The 16,494-nt window shown below is 40.9% G+C and overlaps 1 protein-coding gene across 1 annotated transcript in view; it reads right to left on the bottom strand.

The window, feature by feature from the left end:
* TRABD2B (TraB domain containing 2B) overlaps positions 1–16,494 on the bottom strand; it is a 302,708-nt gene that overhangs the window by 40,000 nt on the left and 246,214 nt on the right. The window contains exon 4 of the mRNA XM_026086667.1: positions 8,519–8,609. Within this exon, the coding sequence (XP_025942452.1) occupies positions 8,519–8,609 (91 nt within the window). The remainder of the gene's footprint in view (positions 1–8,518; positions 8,610–16,494) is intronic.

Here is a 16,494-nt window from a genome sequence, read left to right as displayed (position 1 = left end):
GCTATGGTTCTCCTAAAGGGACACACATGYAGTCATTTCAGACCCAAAACAGGATCATGGCAAAAGGTCACTGAACCCTTCATCCACTCCACTGTGAAGCCACCTGGCTTGGCTGAGATACCACAAGTTGTTAAAAGTGAGACTGTTTATTTTGCACTGAAGTGGACAAGAAATGGCACAAGATCATATCACATATGTCTGTAAGGGTGACCCTYTACTTGTGGGGCTATTCAGAAAGGTTTCAAACAGTAAATTCACAAATTGCTACAATTAAATCCACAAGGGCTCATTTGGCTATGCCACCAGTTGCATAGTGTTATTTTGGAGAGCTTCTAACCCCTTTTGGAACGTGAAGCATATCCCTATAAACACCTGATCACTCACGAAAGATGGAAAACATATTTGTCACTCTACTCCTATGTGGAAAATTGCATTCTCAACTTTTTTAAGACACTATTCTTGATGGAATTTTGAATGAAAGGGTCAAAAAGAAAAAAAAGTCACTGACTCTCTTCCTGTTCCTTTTTTTAAGAATTCATGCATATTAAAGAGCTCCCTGCATGCAAAATACTTGCAATTACACTCATGTTGAATCAAATAGTCCTACTAACTGCAACACAATCACAGACCTCCTGGCTGAAGGTAAAGAAGTCAGCTCTGGAAGTGGAAAAGCTATCAGGCCTAACGTGTGAGGTCTCTTTGCCTGACAACATGATACTGAAGGTAAGGAAAGTCGGCACTGCACAGACAAAGTGACAGCAAACAGACCACAAACTTCCTTAGATAAACGACAGTCTTTCAAACCACACGATACCACTTGATTCCTTTGTGCCCCTTGAGCTGTTACAAAGTGCAGCTGTATTTCAGCCCAGATTGATATCACTTGGGAAGGAGGCCATCAATCCACAGGACAAGTGCAGGCTGAATACACAAACAGAAAATTCACACAGTCTCACTGTTTCAATATAATGCTGGAAAGAGGATGGGACAATTTTTCCACAGGGTTAAATGAGTCTAACAGCATAGTCTGACTTGAATTCAGGGCCAAAGTCCTTCAAATAGGAGAGGAATTCATYTCACAAAATCATTAGTCATCTAAAACTAGCCAGATGTCTACTGCAAGCAAGCTGGGCAGGCTCTTCCCATAACACGGGTGTCTAAGACACCCATGAACCCTCCTCTGGAAAAGCCACTCATTTTCCATTGCACCCACACAACTACATGAACATACTCTCAGTTTCCAACTGATTCTCTCATGGCTCCTCACAACCAAAGACAAGGGACTAAACCCATGATTCARCTGTTCAGTTCCTTTTCAGCAACAATCTCATGACAACCCTGCTCTAGAAGATACTGGCACTGATGGAAACCTTGCTGTTGACCTCAGTACAGTTTGGATTAATTTTATTTCTAGTAATAATGGACCAGAATTTTAGTCTTATACTAATGATCTTAAGGTGAAAAGATCTGCATTAGAGTTGCCTGGAAGCAGGAAAAAGATGAAAAATCAACTTCCCCTGTGGAAACTAGAATTTCAAAATGTGGCTATAAAATAATCAAAATAGCAATTAGCTTTGATCTTTTGAAGTTTCCAATGCTCTATAAGTTGACTATTAGCCAGTTTACAAAGTATGAGATCCAGATCTCTTAAAACTGATGGGCTGCTAAAAACCTAGAAACCTTAGGACCGGCCTTAGGACAGTTCAGTGAGCAAACTGCCCTTGGGCAAAAAGAACCAAGCCCAGGATCCCCAGTGACCCCCTGTGCAAATTCCCAAGGAACAGAACCACATGGAATAGGCAATAAAAGATAAAATCTGATTATAGAGAAAAGTAAATGTCCCATTGGAAAAAACATTCAAACAAAATTCCTGAGAAGTTCACTTCTGTATTCTTTCACCAACACCATAAATCATCCTAGTCCTTCACGGAATTTTTTGTAGCAAGTTGCTAAATTCTACTCTTTCGGATGTCATTCAGTGTTCAAAGGTGGCTTAAAGAACATGCAGACACACTGGCCCTAAGTAATGCGTTGCTCARGAAGTGACAGGATAATTAAGTTTCCATGGCTCAGAACTCATAAGTTTGCTTCTCTACCATGTCTTGGAGATTTTCTTTGATTTCTTTCCCCCTAATTGTTACTTTGATTGGCTCAGACCCTATGCTTTGTGGCTGAAAAATAATTATAGATACAAAGGCAATTAAATCACAAAGGAGTATATTTTAAAGGCACATGGGAATCCCTTACAAATGTAATGTGCATATTTTCATAACTAAATATTTTAAGCATTAAGTAATTATATTCTCCAATGTTGGATGAGGCAGTAAATTTGCCAATGCATGCAGATGAACCCTGTTTAATCCCTATATGCCTTATACTGCAAATTATACTGTCAGAGAAAAACCCTAAATTATGGGTTTGCTTCTCTTCTGAGGGCAAGGGAGCTAGTGAAGGGAGCATGATTTCTTCAAATAAGAGACCCACAGATTTAAAATAGGATTAGGAAGAACTGCAACATCCCAACAGGAAAATTATTCACCCACAGAAAAAAATTGCATGCATTTTTCCTTGTCTCAGAAGAGATGCAATCCAGGATAGGCTAACATTTCACCAGCTCTTCTTTTGTCTCAATTAGCTCAGTTGTTCTCAATGAAAGAGTCAGATCTCTCATAATCTTTTTACCTTTCTCTTTTCTAAATAACATTTTACAAATTTCCCTACAATTCTAACACTCCTCCAAGTCCCGAACATTAACAGCTAAGCAGTCCAGAAAGTATGAGAGTAGAGTAGTGGTGCCAGGCTGGCACCAGAAAGCTAAGTCATTTGGGCATCCCAAGGAACACAGCAGCTGCTTGGTGACTCCTGAAGGTTTTGATGGCATCCACACGTTTCTGGGATGGAATCTGTCAAATTTTATTTTTAACAACTTGGAACTGAGGAAGAAAATTATATCATTTTTTCCAACCAACTGTGCACACCACCTCCTGAAGCACATGGATCCTGATGGAGAGGAAATGCTGCATCACTGTGTGGATTGGGTGTATTTTCATCCTATGGGGAACAAGAAAGCATTTATGGCGGAGCAAAGGAACCTCCACTAAGAGACATTGCTGATGCAGTGGAGCAAGGGTCACACCTGTAGGATGCTACGTGAAAAGGAGAAGGAGCAAACTCTTTGCTGCAGAGAGAAGGACAAAACCAGCAAAGACATATTGCTTTGACTGGGCCAGCAAGTTCAAACATAAGGAGCAAGGGTAATTAATTTCTACAGTAGAGTTCTGAGAGTTTACAATAAACTCTTATATGGACAGAAATAAAAGTCTGCCCTGCATTCTCCCATTCTGCAAGAAGGTAGCATTGAGCATAACATCTGAAAGAGCAGTCCGATGGCAATAAGCACTACCGTGTGTTTTTCTGGCCTAGAAAACTGCACAGTACGTCAAGGCTTGGCGCACAGCAGAAGGTCAGAGCTGATTCTGAGAACTCAGTAACAATAGAGTCATCACTGGACACAGGTGCTTCCTGAATTGATCTTGCAATTCGGCTGTTTCCAATTAAATCTGAAGCAGCTGTGGCCTTTATCTACTCAAATCATCAGAATCCATCTGAGGTGAAACTTTCTCCTACCTCTTCCTCTCGCCCTATCCCAAGCACTGAGCCCTGCTTTCTGAAGAAAGAGAGGGGCAGGGACAGCCAATTGGCAGAAGTAGGGGAAAAAAAATTGCCATTTTTATCTTGGGGTAAAGTAATGAGATACTGATCCAGCCGTTCATTTTCCAGTGTGTTTGTTTGTGGACCACAAAGAGAGCCAGCAAAATAACAAGAAAATCTGAATGCTGCTGAAGGTTTCCAGGCAAAGAGATTCAGGACACTTTCCCTCAGGCTACAAAATAAACAAATGAAGCCAATGTGAGGATAAGTTCTCAAGTGTTTATGGCATTGTTCTGCACTCTGAGTATAACAGGATTTCTTTTACAGAAAGGGATCAAACTTTAAAGAAGCTATTTTCACTAGTATGCTAGTGGGATCTTAGAAAAAGCTTCAGATCAGCACTAGGCCACCAGGCAGATCAACAGGAGTTAGGTGATTTTGGAAATTCAGCAAACTCCTGGATTTTTGTGGATTTGTGAGCTCTCTCACAAATAGCTCCACAGCAGCTAAATGTAGTACATATGAATTTTTCCTCGAAGGATCTTTGATTCTGGAGCCATCAAAACCTTATGAGTCACCCAACAGTTCGCCAAATTCCTTCTGATGTCCAAGCACCCAGGGCTTCCCAGCAGCACGCGGGGCACTCTGCTCTCACACTTCCCGGACAACGAAGCTGGCTGTCCTGCTAAATGACTGGCAGTTATGCCACTGGGCAGCCAGCAAGGTCCAGGGGGTTCCCAGATCAGAGCATGACTGATGGGCTGCCCTGCTCTTCTGCTTCCCTCTTGCCCAACTCACCAGACTCCCCAGGTTTCTTGATTTACTTTCCTAGAAATCTAAAAAATTTTCTAAATTTCCAAATTTGCTCATTCACTGGCTGTTCTTTGCTCTCCAGGACACCTGGCTTTCTGGACTCTTCAGACTTCTTGCCTGGGTTCCTGCCCAGGTTTCTTAGCTAGCTGCCTGGGTAGCAAAGTACCTGGTCAGCAAAGAAACCCAGACAGCCAGAAGATGGTAAGATGGCCTAAACCTCAGGTGAGTGGAGAGCTGGGGAACTTCAATATTTTGGTGCTTCCAGTGAAAGATCTGGGATTTCCAGCCCTTCTTTTTAAAAACTAAAGGCTTCAGCCTTCTTTCCTAATTAAAATAAATTAAAATTGCTCCCTTTCCCTCAAAAAATAATCTCACTTTTTAATTGCTGGATGAAAATTCCATGTCTTGGCCACCTTCTCTAGCCTGCCTGGGTCTCACTTTACTTTTCTCTGGCATCTTAAGAAAGGAAGAGCTTGGCTCAAAGTTGTGTTTGTCACTAGATGACAGAAATCTGAGACTCTAGGCATTCTTTTCTGTCAACTTAATAAGAAGCCATTTCACAACCTGTGCTCAGCATTTTGGACACAGAAGGCCAGCAATCTTTTGGCTTTACCCAGGTGGTATGTAACTGACAGTATAAACAACTTTGACCTTTGTCCCATTTAATTCTTCTCAAATCTTTTCTGATACACAGGAACAGTACTAGTAGATTGTTTTTTTTTTCCTAAAAGGTATTCTCTTGTCCTTTCTGAAATGCAAATGGATGGCAGAGCCTAAGTGAAATGATACCAGACTACCCTATTTATGAACATACTGATACCACTGCTTCATTATTACTGACCAATAAAGTAATAATAATCATAYTATTCTAGGAGCAGAGATATTAAAGAGAAATAGTGTGTGCTCTTTTGCCAAGGCATCATTGCTAATAAGTAGGACATAGCATGAGTGTTTTGCTAAGGTTACTTCCATCATTTTAAATGATGGAGCTTCTGACTTAACCTGAGGAAGATTATCCTGCAACTTACTGTCCAGAAATCATTGGTATTTAGCCAAAACCATTCTTAGTTTCACTATGTTATACCTCTAAGAGTTCCTACGTGCCATCTCAGGTCGTTCCTCCTGGTCCTTCTGGGAACACTCCATGCACAGTAATCCTTTTCAGAATTCCCTTGGCCAAAATACAAGCATGCAGCTGCTTCAGTTTTTCCCAGCCCTTGTATTTTCTCCATGTGCTGTCCACCCGCACTATTCTCTAAATTAGAGTCCAGCTGAACTTCCCTGAACATCATCCAATTTTTCAATTGTCAATGCCAGAATGGAACGCAGTGGGCTTGACTCCCTTATACAACTTATTTGGAAGTAAATCAGAAACGTCTCTTTTGGGTTTAAGCAGAGAAGAGAAAGACCTGTTATATCATGTATAGCTCCATAGGTATCAAGACAAAAACTATGTCTGTGATCCATAAAAATTTCTTCTTGGAAGTAGCTCAAAATCCATTCTGAGCTTCTACTTTTTTATTCTAGGTATACATGTTTAGTATAGCCACTACCTCTAATGGGTTCCTCTTGGTGGCTCTTCTGTCTGTTTTCATATGTTTTTATTTCATCAATTAAAAAGGAAAGAGGAGAACAAAAAAAGAAGTGTAGACAAAAAGGCAGGGTTCCTTAAACTCTTCTAATAACAACAACATAACCCCAGCATCATTCAACAATTAACCAGCCACCCCTTTGGAATATGATGCCAATCTTTGTCAAAACTGTGTTTGAGTAGACTGAATAAACGGGTCCTTTGCAGCTCGCCCAGAAATCATCAAATACAGGTTATTCCAAAATAAGAGAGAAAGCACAGTTTGCAGCAGCTTCCTCTCTTCTAGTGGGAGCCGAGACTGAGCACTTCTGATGTCTATAGCCCCAGCGGTAGGACAACAAAAACACAATCTCTGAAGTGCCTGTCTAGCGGTCTCTTTTTTTTAAAGGTAGCAAGCTGTTTCCCGGACATGTACTTAAATTGTCTGTACTTAAACTTTCTAAAACCTTCTACTGTTTCTATGCCTTGAGTAATGCAATTTAGTGGCAATTCTGAATTTCTTCAAAATGTCATTTATTTTTCTTTCTGTATTCTTGAAGATATTGAGTGATACCTCATCTAAGACTGACTGATCTGTATGGATCATCAGGCCATAGGAACTCTTACAGGTTCATCAGCAGAGCATCTAATCTTTATGGGAAACAACCACATGCCTTCTCTCAACTCAGTCCAATATTAATGCACATCAGTACACCCTTTAATAAAGGTTCATATGCTCACTGTCCAGGACAGATCCCACTGGAGTTAGGGTACTAGTCCAGAGTAAGGGGCCAACCTGCCACACATAGTGATCTGGATCTGGGTACAGAAGCTACCATCTGTAGGATAATTCAACGGAGGACATATGCATAGTTCCAGGCAGCAATCCAAGCTCATTTGCTGTCAAGTACATCTCCCCTAGAGACTGACAATTTTAGGAATGACTGCATGAACAAGTGACACCGTTGCAAGGGTGGGGGTGTACATACACAGAGGTGCCCCATATTGCAAACAGGTCAACATTCATGGGTAGCACTGTTTCAGGTTTCCTGTTTCATGTTACCTCAGTCTATGATGATGTGTACAGACATAACCCAAGACGATGCAGAATAGAGACTACTTTTGGCCATCTCTCACATACTGTGTATTTCTCGCTTCTGAAGGACTTGAATGGCCAATAAATTAATAGTTTCACAATTTCCAGTTGAAACATTTTTCATAGTAAGTTGATACTTTCAACTAAATGAAAATTGCTGTGGAAAGTGTCTGTCTCCCTGAAAGGAAAGTTTGTCAGAAATCTAAGAAATGTATACCTCAGCCGTTTTGGTATTGTTTGTTGATTTTTTGCTGCTTTGTTGCATTTTTAGACACAYGGGTACAAAGGCATTTTTGTTAATTTTAGCCAACATTTTCCAGCTCCAGCCAGTTATAGTGCTTACTGCTTTTCCCTGTGCCATGCTGACTTCTCTCCCTCTGCCACAGAGGTTTCTTTAACCTCATCTGGATATATACTCTTCCTTGCTTCTGATGATAGTTTTTTCTACCTCGTTCCCCCATTGTTATTTAAGACTGCACTTTTATTGCTCCACACACTCCAAGAAGCATTTAGGATAAACTCTCTGTCAAAGATACTTATGTACAATACAGCCTACTACATTCTATATGAATCATTGAGGGCGTTTCACAAATAAGGTTAAATCAGCCAGATTTTCAAACTATATTAAACACAGCTCTTCCAGACATGGTCTAATAGTCCTGCAATTAATCCTCCATATTAAAACTCACCTCATATTTGGATCATGTCAAGTCTGCCCCACCAGGGACAGGAGCATGCTCACACATATGCCTAATGAGGATAGCAATCCTATGACGGAGCAATCCCAGCCAATTTTTATCTGCAGAATGCAGGGGAAAGGTTAACTTTGCACAGGCTAGATGGTTTCTCAACTAACCCTTCCTGTTTTGTTTTCTATGATACCTTTAAACCTTAGGCAAACAGAGACCTCACCTAAATGGTCAAGAAAGGTCTTTCGGGTAAAACTGAAATCCTACCTGAAGAAGAGCAGCCTGGCATGGAAAGGTGTGAAAAACAAGGTTGGTGGCACTCTACTATCCTGCAATGCAGAGGCAACTTAAATCCCCAAAGAGAAGAAATGACCAAAYAGGAGGAACTGACCAGAACAAGATGTTCTTCTAAGACAGAAAGAGTCTGTGGTGGTTCTGATCTGGTACAGTTAAGCAGCTGTGACATGGATAACGTTCACACGTTCAAAAACAGCCAGTGAGGATCCATGTGTTTCCAAACATACTCTATGGATGCTTTACAGTGCACTTTTTATCTGGAACTTGGATGGGAAAGGGAGGTACCTCATGGCTTCACCCTCTTCCTCTGTTAACACAGTATCTTGCTTAGTCATAGAAAGAGGAAGAGAATAAAGAAAAGGAGATAAGAAGTGGCTTAATAATATGTGGGGAGCTGCTTACTTTCCAATTGGTTGTCCAGGAGGGGTGTGCTCCACTTCAAATCCTGCTTGTCTCAGTACATCAATCACAGTGTTGTTACCCAGGAAGTGACCTAAAATACAGGTAGAAAATAGCACTGTCAATTAAACTGCCTCTCACTCATTTGATTTTCCTCCTTTTGGAACAACAGGCTTGGGAGACAAGGTTACCAGAAGCTAGACTATCTCAAAAAGCAGGAAAGTCACATCATGAAATCTGTTGGAGTTCAGACTCAACTATTCACAGCTTAGCCCACTGTAGCCTTTGGCAGTGGGCAAGAGAGTAGCCAGCGTACAGCCTGATATGGGCTCCTTTCATCCCATATTCCTTTCCCTCCCCTCACGTGGTCAAGGGACTGGGTAGATAAAAGAAAGTCTAGATTAATTTTTTTTTTTAAACAGTACTTTAYTGTACAGGAGTCTCCAAATTGCTAGGACTGTCTTCCACCGCAGCAAATGAACTTCTAACATGGATATTAGAATGACCCTGCAGTGGTGAAAAGAAGATTGCTAGGGCTTTGACTCATGTATTGGAACAACTTACAGCCCCAGATGTCCACCCTGCCCGTCATCACTCACAAACATCTGCTTATGAAGTAGCTCTGAAGCTGTTCTACGTGCAGCTCAGTGCTTATCTACCTAAAACATCGGCTTACAGATGGCAGTGGTTCAGCCACTGCTTCATCAACCATTCAGCCACCTGCACAGCAAGGTCGGGAAGAGCTGGGATGGTAACCTTATCTCTCCCCAAATGTAAAGATTTAGTCCTGTAAATCAAGGCACTTTGCTAGAAGTGTAAAGGTTGCATTCCTATTCACAGAAGTAACAAAGAGCCCAATAAGTATCGTAACATGTATGGGCCTTGAAAGAGTTTACCTAAGGGAATCCTATACACTTGAGCTCTGAAGCAAATCCTACTGGAGTCAATGGGAATCCTCAAAGGTCTTTGGATACAGACTCAGTAAGGCAGTGTAATCCCTCCAGAGCTTTCAACTTATTGTCAGAGTCCCACATTGTTTTCAGGATATGTTAGAGATGATATAAAGTAAGAACACAGGAACTCCACTACTAGGTCAGATCGAGGGTCCACATAGCCCAATAACCTGTCTCCAAGTGTGGCCCACAGCGAATGTTAAATGTATATAAATACATACACGAATGAAACTGGAAAAAGGACAAAATGATCTTCCCCCATAATGTCCTCTTAGCTCCTAGCTCTGAATGGTTGGATGATCCCCATTTACATCCAGGCCATCATGTCTAACTGCCAGCTCTGAGTAGAACAATTCACCATGAATGTGCTTAATTCTCTGCCTCCATGTACTTTYTGCCTCTGTAACATCTTGTGGCAGAGTGTTTCACCACATGTCATGTGTAAAAATATGCTCTTTAATTTGCTTTAAACCTGCTGCTTGGAGAACTTGTGTCTGCGAGAAGCACAGTGTACGTGCTTGCAGGAGATGCCCGTAACTGCCTGGCTTCATAGCAGAACCAAATGCCACACTATAGCAGAACCAAATGCTTTTCATAGAAAAAACAAGGCCAACAGGACATGCCTGAGACTCTCTCTATTCATATCACTATATAAGGAAGCCAGTGTAACTGTGAGCAGAATCAACTCTATGACACTTTACCTATACTGCACAAAGAAAGTCACTATGGATTTGAGGGTAATTCAGTCACCAGTTTTCCTTAAGCCTGGGTCTTTTTGCTTACATTGCCAACAAGGGCGCTAATTCATATCAGTTGTGAGAATGATGTAGTTGTATGGCTTTTACTGTAACTTGCAAGCACTGGTAAGCGCTTTTAGCCAAAAGACTTTTCTTTAAATGATTAAACGTACATTTGCAAGGCCCTAACGCGTTCCAGGATTCCTCCACTTCCTTTTAAGAAAACTCAAAATTTGATTTTCCCCTAACTTGCTTATAACAAAAGCCAAAGGAGCAGAGAGCAGTCCCAAAAATGTGTTACACACACTCAGAGATTCAAGCAACAAGACATTTGTGAGTGATTAACTGGATTTGATCATATCCTGGTTTTTAATGTAGTGGCCAAGCCAAACAAAGGCCCCGATTCTGTCATTGGCAAAGTGACATTGTGGAGTCAAGGTCAAAGGTGTCAAGGTCAAAGATATTTCTGTGTCCATGTTTCAATGGTTTAGTTTCCCTTAACTGGAGTCTTAAATGCCAAGAGATTTCTTAATGGAAATGATTGTCCTGAATCCAGCAAATCTTTGACATCATGACAGTAAAAAAGAATCCAATTTTAAGTGCTTTAAACAAAGAAAAAAAGTAACTAGGCAACAGCTCTGAATTCTCATCCACAAAATGAATGGACTGTCAGCAATGTCAGCTTCTCAGCAAAGCCCTGAGAATCCCAAAACGCGATAACCTTCTGGCCTTCCCGTTCTTGCCCTCTGTGCTGAGACCATGATCAAAGCTGCTAACTTGTTGGCTTGGTGATCTTCTGCTGTGCATGAATGCAGAGGAAAACATGGACTGTCTAGCATGTTTTCCACTCCTTTTCTGGATGAACAGAGAACTTTGCTTTCTGCCTTACAGCAAACCCAAAACATCAAAACCAAAACACTTCAGAACTGGCACAGGTATATGTTAGTGACAACAATATTTATCATGCGGACACCTGCCCAACAAGAGATTTCTTGATATAGCAGCCTTTGGTTTCAAATGCAGTTCATTACTGAACTGAGACGGAGTCAAACCAGAAATGTAAATGTGATAAGATACGTGTTTTCACATGGTAAGTTATCCTGAGACGTTCAGTCCTCTGTCATGCCATTCATTTGGGAACTGCTCTCCAAGTATTTGGGACCTTGTGTTGAAATTGGACTGAAATTATGGGGGAAAGGAGGAAGTTCCTGCTGAGGTAATATCCATCTGGGCAGCACAGAGAACATTCCCAGGACCTTTTCTGAGACTATAGACTGAATTCCCATATCACAAACCTCCTTACCCTTTGCTCCAAGCTCAAAACTTATTTCTTCAATTTTGCCTTTCTTAACATGAAGGAACAGCAAAGTATCKCTTCCCATTTTTGCAAAAAGCCCCCACAACTCCGAATAAATGAAAATCTTCATTAAAAACTTGAATGCAAAACACAGATAATTTCATTTCAGGTCCACAATTCAACACGTATTAAAGTGTTTTCAATGCCCCAGTTCAACAAATGACAAAAAGAAAGAAATAACTTCAAGCTGACCTCCAAATAATTCTCTATTCCACACACGTAAAACACAGTCTGAAGCTTTAAAAACTCAGSAAATTGCATTAACAGGTCTTTGCAAAGCTTTACCTTCAGGCTCAGCATAAAATTTTCCTATTTGCATTATCCCATATACATCTGGTAAATCGCCATCCTTTTCACCTTCAGCTTCTCCTGTTAATATATTCTTTTTGCTGGATTGCAGGATTTTTATACTGACTGGTTCTGTCTTTCTAATTGTCTTCTCCTCAATCAGAATTCCCATATTGTGTTTGTTTTTGTATCCATCTTTATTTTACCTCATAGAAACACTATTGTGGCCAACTCATTATTTCATTGTGAATAATACAAGCAACTTGAAATCATGCTCTAGCTCTGTGATGGCAAAACTGAAAATATGCATGTCAAAACCAGCACAGGATGCTGCTATCAATAGCCTCTCCAGCCTCTCCTGCCCAGTGCTAATGACCTCCCAACAATGGTAGCTGACCAGGCAGATGGAGGAGCAGCCAGCAGGAAAGATGGAGCAGAGCAGAGGGTGAATAACAGAAGAACATAAGAGCAGACATATTCAATCTGACCAAAAGTCAAATAGCCCGATATAAAGGTGAATGCCTAGGGAAAAATGTAAAAACATGGTAAACGTATGTGATACTTCTCACACGTTCTCGCCTCACCACCCGTGGCAGAAGAACAAAYGAGCTGGATGTGGTACCAATTCATTCTCTGCTCTGTGGCATTCTCTACCTTAAACATGTCCAGTCTCCTCTTGGACCCATAGAAACATGCAGCATTCAGAGCATCTTGTGGCAAAGAGCTTCACAGGATCAGAAAGAGATAGCTGGAACAGGAAGGTCTGAGGAGAAAGATGGCACTTAGGAGGTCCAGTGCAGGTTGGCAGAGTGAAACCTGAAAACGTTCTTGTCATTGCTGTAATTCCAGGGTTAAAGAAYTCCTGTGAGAAATGTCTTGGTCTGCCTTCTGCTGCCAAGATCATCATAATTATTCTTTCCAGTTTTAAAGCCCCCAAAAATTTTCCATAAGAAAATTTCCCATATAGAATGACCCTACTTGGTCACACATAACATGAGATAAGAATTCATTTGTTAAATACTGACAACAAGATAGCAGATAGCATGTAATGCTTTTGATAGCAGATTCCATGTAATGAGAACCAATTTAACGAGTACACTGAAAGACACTTAAGTTTAGTATGGATTAGATCTGTGAAAAACATCAAGTCCTTGCGTCTGGCTGCCCAAATGTAAGGATGTGCAAACAAAACATATAATAATTGCCAGATTTTTTTATAACATCAGTGGGTTTCATTTACTGTCCTGCACAAAAATTAGTAACTGTGTATATGTAAATACACACACACACACACACACACACATACGCTTCTGCTAACAACTTTCTGAAGTTTCTTTGCCTGGAAATTTTCATTACAAAAGGGAAAAATTTGAAGAAGGTATAGCTATTGAAAAGTTTGTGTATCTAGAGACAGAGCTGAGAGATTAGAGAGACAGAAGAATGCTCTTGCTTCTGTGTCATTATTCCCTCTTCAGTCTGAACCTGGATAAACTACTGCTGCAGTCTTAACCAAATTTACCTTGACAGCAGATGAAAACTGGATCCAAGAGGTCAGAATACTGATTGCCTTGGGAATTCCATGCAAATATAGAAAGAGAAGAGAAAGCAGACAAGAAAGATTTTCTAGATAAGGACTTAAAGAGTAAGTCTGTACTTGGGCATGCAGATGTACTGTAAAGTCTCTAAGAGTTTAAGTTAAAAAAATATATATTTCCTGCAAGCAAAATATAATACTAAAGCATCAGTCCATTATGCATTTGTACATAGAAAATTCGTGATGATACAAGGCAAACTGTACAGCACGAGTGTCCAATGTACTCTTAAATAGAATGTTGGAATAAAATATCTAGTTAACAAGTCTCAGGTTGCTCCTACTTATATCTTAAATTTGCTCTCATTTACTGAATGAAGCTCAACAGAACAGGCCTGAATGAAGTCCTTCCGTCCTCTAAGGATATGCAGATACTCATGGGATTTGCTTGAGGACAAGACCCAGTACTAAACACAGAGTCATTTCAGAGTCTGAACACAAATGCAATGAGCTGGCTGGTGTGGCTCTCTGCACTCAATAGGAATTCTGCATTAAATCTGATGGGGCCAAGACTTTCTTCCTTTAGCTCAAGTCTTGTTTTTCTGAGACAGACAATCTATAGACTGGAGACACTGGAGGAACACATTATACAGCATAGTTGCTAATATTAATCAAACATCTTCCATCCCTGATTTTTTTTTCTTTTTGGTTGGGAATTGTGCTTTGGATACACAAAGCAGATGCAGGTAATGCATTTCCTTATCTCCCCAAGGTTTCGTTTTTCACTGAAAGAGAGAAAGAATATGCCACTTTGGTTTTGTTTTTAACTAAGAGTTGGAAAATACACGGTTTCCTTAAAGTGTGCACACACACACATACGCCAGACACAAACTGCTGAAGAAATACATTTTCTTCCTTTCTTGGTGAAATATCCTGGGGGAAAAGAAATACACTTCTCAGCCAACTCTAACACTCACAACCACATATTTTCTAATTGACCACAGAAACGAAAACTCTCCATTACCATTTTAGACATCTTGGTAACCCCAACAATAGCATATCTAAGCATAAGGTTGCATCCGTGAAAAGTTAAATGAAGTTGTGTGTTCCTACACACAAAAATACAATCTTGTTTTGATGACAGAAGCAGGAGAAATGTTTCTAAGCAAATGTTGTGTGCTTTATCTGGGTCTAGAGATCTACTACAAATTACTTTGTCTCTTCGTTTCACAATTCTTTGTTCCATGGCTTAGAGGGATAAAGGGGTACAAAGGAGCAGGAGATAATTCCCTCACAAAGGACCTCCATTGCCAGAGCCTTTGAAGTTGTGCTAAAAAAGCCTTGCTAGCCCATTAGCTGACATGCAGCAGAAACCTGAACTGTTTCCATGCACACTACAAGCAGAGCTATTTTCTGCACAATTAGTCATAAAAAGGGCCAATGTAAACTGTGTCGGGAGGTCTCAATTCTTTACATTCTCCACACAGTGAATCAGACGTTATGTATAACGTTTTGTTGCCATTTAGACCTTGGGCTGCTTTGCAATCAGGAGTCGGCAATCTCTATTCCTGTTTCTCTCTTGACACTGATTTTCAAGGCTCTTGGCACCACCAGAGTGTTTATGGCAGTTAGACTTCACAAGAACTAAAGTAGGCAAAAATTCAAATGCCAAGAGCTGCATGTTCATAACAGGGACAAATATTTACTGGTTTCTTTGCTCGTTGCCTATAACGTATGCTGTTTCTCTTACTCTGAGACAGGTCTAACTGAACATTTTGGAGGCTGACAAACACATCAAGAAGAAGCTGTGGTAAGAAGTTGCAGTAAGAAGTCCAGGCAATAAACGTGATCTGGAATTGCTAATTTCTCCATTACAGCATTCCACTCTTACCCAGCTATCTCAGAACAACCGCATGAATTTACTGGGGGAGCAACATGACATCCCACACTACTATTTTCTGCTATGGCAGATGTCCCAGACATGTAATGGGGAACCAGTTTTGTAGATAAACCCTCCAAATTTCTCTTTCCCTTCCGCTCCCCATCCAGCATCACAACTGCTTCTATCCCTGCATCAAACCATTCTTTACTAATGAGTATCATCCTTTAAAAACTGGAGTCCTTTTCTCTCTTTTTCTCATGGTGACTCATATTTAGACTGCTACTGCTCCAGAGATTGTTTCTTTCTCTTCCTAAACCTCTTTCTTTCCTAAAATCTCACTCTAGAACTAAGGATTGCCTTGAATCAATATCTGACGAGATAAAAGCTGGATTTGAACACAGATTCTACTTTTGCAGCTTGGACCTAGAGGTATCTAAAGGTTTTTCCTCCCTCTTAGTAGCCTTCCGAAGTGAACTATGTTCTAAGTGTAAAAAAATGACACCAAGTAACAGATTAGATGGGTGGTATGATTAATAAGATGTTAGAATTGAATGAAAATTTCATCTTAGATTTTACTAGCAACACAAAGTTCATGTTGGTTGGGATCCAAGGGGGTGGTTCTGAGAAGAGCTAAGAGGACCCCAGTGTTCCCCCTCTCCCCAGGTTAATATGCAACAGGTTGGCACATACACCATGCCAGGGGACGGGGGATACAGCGTGCTCATCAGCCTCACAAATGCATCCAAACTGGCCAGCCTGAACACCCTCCCAGCAGACCACATTCAACAAAAGTGGGTTCAAATCTAGAGTGGCAGGCTGGGATTTCCAAAGAGAAAAAGCGGCTTAAAAAGGTACAGCAACATAAATGAGAGTGCTGGGGCTACTCCTGGGCAGTAACAGCACCCAAACACAATGGATGTTGAAAGACAAGCTCATGAGTGAGTGCAATGGCACCACGCAGAAACTAAGCAGCCTCAGAGACCAACCTGACCCCCGCTAGGCCTGTTGATACTATACCAAGGGYCTCCCACAGAAAGGAGAGTGCAATATGCTCAGACTAAACTGGGAACTCTGTGCGTCATCTTTTAGAAAAGTAACACAGGCTGTCACCCAAGGTTGCTGGCTTTGGCTATGCTGCAGGACACGGTTTTGCACTTGGAAATCTCAGCATTATGCAAAAAGCTGGGGAGGAGAGCTGCAGATGCAGGGAACAAGCCTTTCTTCCTTCTCT

This window comes from Apteryx rowi, unplaced genomic scaffold (genome assembly GCF_003343035.1).
Source record: "Apteryx rowi isolate R43461 unplaced genomic scaffold, aptRow1 scaffold_7, whole genome shotgun sequence".
NCBI classification, from domain to species: Eukaryota; Metazoa; Chordata; class Aves; order Apterygiformes; family Apterygidae; genus Apteryx; species Apteryx rowi.
This window is presented reverse-complemented; position numbering and strand designations above follow the sequence as displayed.